The 7,518-nt window shown below is 52.5% G+C and overlaps 1 protein-coding gene across 1 annotated transcript; it reads left to right on the top strand.

Annotated features, from left to right (window-relative positions):
• Positions 1–2,419: 2,419 nt before the first annotated feature.
• ASPBRDRAFT_197328 (uncharacterized protein) lies at positions 2,420–7,256 on the top strand (the record flags this gene model as incomplete). Its single annotated transcript, XM_067621082.1, has 4 exons — positions 2,420–2,622; positions 2,753–2,855; positions 2,918–5,770; positions 5,841–7,256. The coding sequence occupies 4 exons, from the start codon at positions 2,420–2,422 to the stop codon at positions 7,254–7,256; spliced, it is 4,575 nt and encodes a 1,524-aa protein (XP_067477876.1).
• Positions 7,257–7,518: the final 262 nt, after the last annotated feature.

Here is a 7,518-nt window from a genome sequence, read left to right as displayed (position 1 = left end):
AGAAAAGAAAAGAACAGGAAAAGTAAAAAAAAGAAATGAGAGGAGAAGAAAGAAGAGCATGAAGCATTGATTCGATCCGGAAGGTCTGCGAAACCAACATTTCTTGGCCTGACAGACCTTGCGTCCCTTTCAGCCAGTCACCCGGACCAGGCCAATACGGTACTAGTAATTAGTTAACTACTAACTACTAACTAGACGGATGGTGAGTTAGTAAGTAGTAGTTAAGTCACCTCAGTCAGTCATTCAATCAGTCAAGAGTCAGAGCCAGTCATGAATGAACTGAAAATTGGTAGGGAACGAGCACCGAGAAGGAAAAAGATGGCCCATCTCTGCAGCCGTCGTTCACACGACACCGACTCCTTTCTTTTATCGTTTTGAGAAAACTAAATGGATGAAGAACCCTGTCAGAGGAATGGAAAAAGGACATTCAATACATTCATTGGTAGAAAGGAAAATGAGTATTGATCCAATACAAAGTACTACTAAGGATTCAATGGAAAAGTATCTACTCCGTAACTAACCAACTACTCTGTAGTTATCGATTGCTTTTCTATGGAGTACTCTTGAAAGACCAAGCGACGGGAAGAGAGAGGGTGTGTACCTTAAGCAGGCAGCCCACTCTGGGCCTACGGCAGTAGTAGAAAGTCGAAAGATACCCACTTGGTCCTAGTTGAGAGACTAATTAAGTTTCCCTAACCTTGCCCGACCGACGACTGAGCACCAACGGGCAGATCCCCAAGAAGGGCCTTGGGAAGTCTAGTACCTGTTAGTCTGGCTCCTCTGGGCCACACTAAGCCAAACTCACGCCTTAGGCACACCAACCCAGCCATTACCTTACCGTTACCACCACCAAACTTAGACTTCCTTACCCATCCATCCTTCTTTGCCCGCTCGTTTTCTCGCTCCTTCAAGCGGGATCTTCAACTCCTCTTGCCTGGTTCCTCCTCCCACCTTCAATCTCCCTTAACACCACCCCCCTCCTCCATCTTCCTCACTAACTCACCCTTTGTTACCCATATATTGGGATTTGTCGTGGTTGATGATATTCTGCTGTTTTTGATTTTCGATTTTATTAAAAGATTTCCCTTCTTTTTTCATTACTATTTCATTTTTTTCTATTTTCTTTTTTTTGTTTTCTACCCACCCAATTTTACCTTCTTCATAACCCGGGTATTCCTCCCTTCTTAGTCTAATTCCCTGGTTTCGCGATCTCCGCCTTTCCCACCCTCTCACTCTCCCTCTCTCTCTCTCTTTACCACTCGAGTTTCTCAGACCGATTCCTCTCTGGCTGTTTATTTCCTTTCTCATTGACCACCACACCACCTCTCTTTTTTTCCCTTTTTTTTCCTTTTCTTTTTTTTATTACTATTGCTATTGCTAAACTTCTATTACTACTACTATTCTCTTCGGCCCTTTTCTTTTTCCTTTCCTCCCCGTCTCATTTTCTCTACATCTAATTCTACCCTCCCAGCTGACACGCTTGTCGAACACGCCACCGTGCAGCTGGTTATCGGGTTACCTGTCTTACTGTAAACTCAGGTATGATGATCCCCTTCTCGTCTCTAGCGTCTTCCTCTTTCCGACCGTTCGGCTTTTTGCGCACTTCTGCATTCATTCACTGCCAAACCAGAACGCTGGGAATTTACGTCTTGCTGGATGTTTTGCCTTTCCTTCTTGTTCTTCTGTTGTATCTCGGAAGCAACATCCTGACTTGTTCATTTTTCTTCCCTCCCGCTTAGGTTTCCGAAATTACTTCGTCATTTCTCCCCGTCCCTGCCACTCATCCTCCCAACTCTTGGAGCCCCCCCGGGAAGCTCCATAGTCATCGAGACGAACGGCTCTGCACCTACTGGCCCAGTGCCACTGCAACATCCCTGTCACTGATCCAGCATCCACCGGACTCAATCCTGCTTAGTCTGACAACCACCCTGCCCACCCCCAAGCCACTCCCCCCGGGCATCTGCCAACGAAACCGCTCTGTCTGAACACTGGTGCCCGAACGCCTTGTTTCCCTGCTGCGTTGGTCCCCCCGTGTGTTCTACTGCCGTCCCGTGCTTGTTCCTATTGCTCGTCCTCTTTTGTTTCAACCCCCATCTACCTGGTTTTACAGCGAAGCTCACGCCGCAACCAACTCAACAGTCTCCGACGCGATCAACCTGCGACGAGACGCATCTGCATCGTCTTCCCGTTTTCCTTTCTCTCGTGCCCACCCGCCCCCCGAAAGGCCCCACCGCCGGTCTCATCCCACATCTCTCTCGCACCGACAAGACCTGCTGGAGAGCGCCCGTCTACTTTGACTTCCAATTCTTCCCCTATCTATCGCATAGCGTAGCGCTTGGCATTTACGCCGGCGAATGCTGACACCCACGGACGGCTTGCGCGGACTACTCCTCGATCCCCATTGAGGGGGGTTGTTGACATGAATCCGGCAAACTTCCCCAATGTTGGCGGGGCCATGAATGGCGGAGTTAAGCCGCATGGCCAGATGCAACTTCCGGCAAAACCTGAGAATAATCAAATTATTCTTCAGCAAGTCGCACAGGCGCTGCAGGCACAGGGTCAATATTCCGGTTGGCGAGCGGATGTTCCCATCAGAGAGCGAGCACTCAAGGTGTACCAAATGTAGGTTCCCACCATGCGCATCCCTGTCGTCACTGACCCAACTCAATAAATTCACCTGGGCACCCCCGCTCCCCCCTCCCTTTGCTCACTGAGAAGTCACTGGTGCCTGCGCTAATCTATCACCTTCTAGGATCACCTCACTACGGTTAATTCAACCTCGTATAGACATGCAGAATGCTGCGCATGCTGCCTTGACCTTCGAGCAGAAGGCATTCAAAGAGGCTGGTCAGAAGGTAGATACTGTTACTTTCCCTTGACCTTGTGTGACGCGGGCTCTAATCATGGTGTCTCTCAGGCCGACTACGAAAGGGAATGCAATGAAAAGCTCCTTCATATTCGCGATACTCGTGCAAGACAAGCAGCCGTAATGCAAGGTGGGATGATGCCCCAAGGGCCAGCTATGGGAATGCCTGGAGTGGGACAGCCGCCATTTAACCCTCAAATGAATCGCCCCGTGCAAGCATCGCCTTTGCCCGGACAACAGCAAATGTCGATGGGCATGGGTGACCTAAGCCAACAACAAGCTGCAATGCAGCACCGCCAGCAAGCACAGCAGCAACATCAGAACATGCTCCAGCAACAGCGCCCGCAACAAAAGCCCGCGAATGGGGCCGCACTTTCGGATGATTTAAACACCCTTTCCGCTTCAGAGTACGATCAAGTCTGTCGCATAGCGAGTCAGATCATCTCGAAGACCTCGCCAGAGGATCTCGAGAAGATCAAGATGAACCTGCAGAACATGACGCCCGAGCAGCGGGGGTATTTGCAACGGAAAAACATGGATCCGATCACATATTTCTTTCGCTCTCAGGCGCTCAACCAGTTGAAGAGGTATAAGAAGAATCGGAGTGATATTCGCCCACCAGGTGCTGGGGTGGATCCCAACGGAGCCATGATGGGCGACCCCATGATGAACACACAGAGGCATATGTTTCAGAATATGATGAACGCACAACGCAATTCCTTTTCGGTAGGCAGCCAGCAAGGCTTGGATCCGTCGTCGTTCATTGGAAATGTTGAGAACATCCAGGGGCAACAGGCCGATGGGTTGCGCTCTCAGGAGGCAGGCCAACTTGTGGTGCCGGCGAGCTCCTCGCAGATGAACCAGCAACCCTTCACGACACCGCAGAATATGTTCCAGGTCGGACAGCAGCTCGGTCAGGGCGCGCAGGGAAATATGAACGGCTCCGGAATAAGCCCGCAGTTTCTAGCCCAGCAGCATGTGCAGAATGCACAGACTATGCCGCAGGATAGGTCTCAACAGCCATCTCAATTCCAGGCGCAGCCACAGGCCCAATCTCAGTCGGCTCAAGACCAAGCACGCGTACAAGCAGCTGCCAAAGTACAATTTGCCATGTCTCAAAACCAACCTGGCGCGCGAATGCAGCATCAAATGTCCCAACAAAGTCCGGCCATGCCCATGTTGAATCGGCCAATGGCTCCCGGTCAGATTTCCCCGCCACAAGGAACAGCGCAAGTCCGACCTCCATCCCGACCCCAAGGCATGGGACAACAGCCTGGTAACGTTCAGATGAACGGACAGCCGTCTATGCAAAGACCACAGATTCCACCTAACCTCCCCCCGCAAGTTCAGGAGCAACTCAACGCGATGAGCAATGAACAGTTGAGTGTATTCCTTATGAACCACCAGCGCCGGGCACTGGCAAATAACCAGGCCCTAGCGAGGGCAAACGCCTCCCAGCAGTCTATGCCCATGCAACAGAATCTGTCGCAGTCCAGCCAGGGGCAACAAATGGTCAATGGTATGATGAACAACGGCCAGATGGGCAACGGGCAGAACCTGCGAGCATCTTTGAATCTACAACAACAGCTTGCGGGAATGGGCGGTGCCCAGCCGCCTAATCAGATGCTGCCTGGTCAGATGTCCGTCCAGCAGCGACAGCAACAGCAGCAACAGCAGCGCCAGCAGGATCTCTACAAACTCCAGCTTCTTCGTCAGCACAGCGGCGGAATGGAGATGTCTCCCGAGCAGGTAAAAGAGATGGATCGCTTGCACTTTCCTCCCGCAATCTTGAGCAACAATCCGAACATCTCTTCGGCTGTTCCGAAACATATCAAGACCTGGGGTCAACTGAAGCAACTGGCGGCCACGAACCCGCAACTGCTGGGAGGCGCTGACATTGCGAAGCTTCTGGCGTTACAGAAACTCCATCTCGCACAGATTCTTGCTCAGTCAAAAGAGAACGCTCGCAACCCCGAACAGGGTGGACAAGGACCTTGGATGCCGACGCCGTTTCAAGGACAGCCGCAGCCATTGATGAACCCACAGCTCCAGGCTGGCCAGCAGCCGATGCCAATGAACATGCCGGTCATGCGTCCCATCTCCGCGCAAGATATTCAATTGGCCCGCCAGCGCCTAGGCAGTCAGGTGCAGAACTTGAGCGATGATCAACTCCGCGAGTTGCTTCATAGAAACCGACAGAAGCAAATACAGGCGGCCCAGGGTAGAGCTGCCCAGGCTCTTGCCGCCCAGCAGGCACAACAACAATCTCTATCGGCACCACAGCCCCCGGTTACTGTGCCGCCCTCGATGCCTCAAGCCAAACCGGAGCCGCAGCCCTCCCAACAAGCCGCGCAGCAGCCCCAGCAAAGTTCGACGACGACAAAGAGTCAGGCCCAGTCTGCACCGTCTGGCAAGAATGCGAAAGGCCCTGTCGCAAAGCAGGCACAAAAGAGAAAGTTGCCACATGATGAGTCAACAGAACCTCAACCCACTCCCTCTCAAAAACCCGCTCCGCCCGCACCGTCTCAGGCGGGAGCAACCCCTACACAAGCCAAGGCGAATATTCTTCTCACTCGCGAGCAATTTGCTGCCATGACGCCCCAACAACGCGCACAATTCGAGGCACATTTGCGCAGACAGCAACTCCAAGGCCGTGGTTCCATCAGCAGAGCGTCTGCAGAGGAGGCATGGAATAATCTGCCAGAAAAATTAAAGCAGCTGTACAACGAAATTGCTAGAAACACTCCTCCGGGGGAGCCTGCACCCGTTACGCCAGAACAAAAGGCGACCATGACGCAGCAGCTGCGGGACATCACTGACTACATAAGTAGGATGGATGCACTTATACAATTCCTGGCCAAGGTTCCCGGACAAGAGAAAAACGTGCAAGGCTTGTTTACAATGGTGAGTTTGGCGATTGCTCTTCCTGTGAATTATCTCTTGAGGTTTAGTCATGACTGACGGTGCTCTCCAGCGGGTTTACATAATGAGGCAATTCAAACCAGGCCCTGATTGGACTCTCAATGACCAATTCACAATATCGCCGCCATTGTTGTTATTCTACACATCTTCGATTAAGAAGCTGTTCCATACTATGATTGCGCGCGTCAACCAGCAGCAAAATCAGATGCCAGGCCCACGGCTGAGCGTCTCCCAGGGAGCACCTGCGCAACAGGCCAGTCAACCCAACATGCCCGCACTGAACGCAAGCAACCTGCAGCAGTTGCAACAGCAGGAGGAAGCACTTCAGCGGGCCCGCAGAGCCTCCAGCCAGACTGTTTCGGGCACTGCCGCCATTCCGCAGGCGCCGTTCGGAGCGCCTTCTCCTCAAGGTGTTCCCCATGCTTATGGCCCGGGTAGCATTCCTCCGGAACAATTGAAACTTCCTCCTCCAAAGAAACGCAAGCAATCTCAAACTGGTACCACCCCCGTGTCTGTCACACCAACTTCCAAGGCGCAGACAGGAAAACCGGCCGATGCAAGGACGACCGGTGCAGCCTTGGGTGGCGCCTTCAAGTGTAGTGTTCCCGAGTGTCAGCATCACTACCAAGGGTTTACGACACAAAACGCCCTGGACAAACACGTTGCAGAGACCCACCAGGTTGAAGAGCCCATTGAGAACCCGCTGGAGTTTGCCTTGGAAAGCTTCCGCAACTGCCTCGTGAAGGATGAAGATAAGAGTGGAGCCCAAGACATGAAGAACATCCCGCTTGTGCATGGCAAGGCCGCTACAACCTCGTCACCTTCGAAGCACGAGGTTAAACTCGAGGCGGCCACTCCAGTGCCCGCAAGTGCGACCCCTATGGGGCGAGCTGCCAGCCAAGTAGGGCCAAAGCCTAGTTCGCCCGCATCAAATCAGCAATTGACACCTCGCACGGTCACGGCCAAAACGGCAGTGCCGTCTCCGCTCAAGCCAACCGCCGGCAAAGACGGCAAGAAGGAGCCGGCCAAGATGGCTGAGCCAGGACTCTCTGCGGACGCAACTCCTCAAGATCCATGGGCAAGCAGCGCGATTTCCCTTGATGCGATCCAGGATACGTTCATGGAGTTTGCAGATGATGGCGGACTTGGATTCGGTGCCATGGACGAATTCCTTAACCCTGAGATGTTTACCAACACGCAAGCGAAAGACACGCCGGATTCTGTTGAGACAGGCCTGGTAACTCAAACCCCCAAGGATAACGAGCTCCCCAAGACGGATGATCTTCATGGCAAGAACGAAGGGAGTGAAGGCAGCTGGCTTCCAGCGGATTGGATGCCCTTCCCAGGCCGACTGGAAGATGGGATCATGATGACTGATCCGTGGGAGGAGTTTGATTGGGATCTGGTCGACCGCAAAGACGGGACGATCAACGTTGACGATAGCGGCATTGCGATCTGCGCGATATAGAAAGGTACCATGTGATGAGAAGCGTTTTGTTTTTTAATGATTTGAGCAGGCGAAAGGCGTGCGGGATTACTGTGTCATTTGGCATGGACCACGAATGATTACTGTACATTAAGCCGAGGAGGACTTGTCATTTCTAGTTCCAGACGTGTTGTGTGATTCTTTTTACTGGTCGGTATTCTTATGGCGCGGCGTTGGATGGAGCGAGCGATAAAAAAAGAGGGTTTATTTGCTGCTGAGTCGCCCTGGGAGCAAGGCTCTCTCG

This window comes from Aspergillus brasiliensis (genome assembly GCF_001889945.1).
Source record: "Aspergillus brasiliensis CBS 101740 unplaced genomic scaffold ASPBRscaffold_8, whole genome shotgun sequence".
Classification (NCBI taxonomy): Eukaryota; Fungi; Ascomycota; class Eurotiomycetes; order Eurotiales; family Aspergillaceae; genus Aspergillus; species Aspergillus brasiliensis.
The sequence above is the reverse complement of the archived record's forward strand: the minus strand, read 5'-3'. Positions and strand labels throughout refer to the sequence as shown.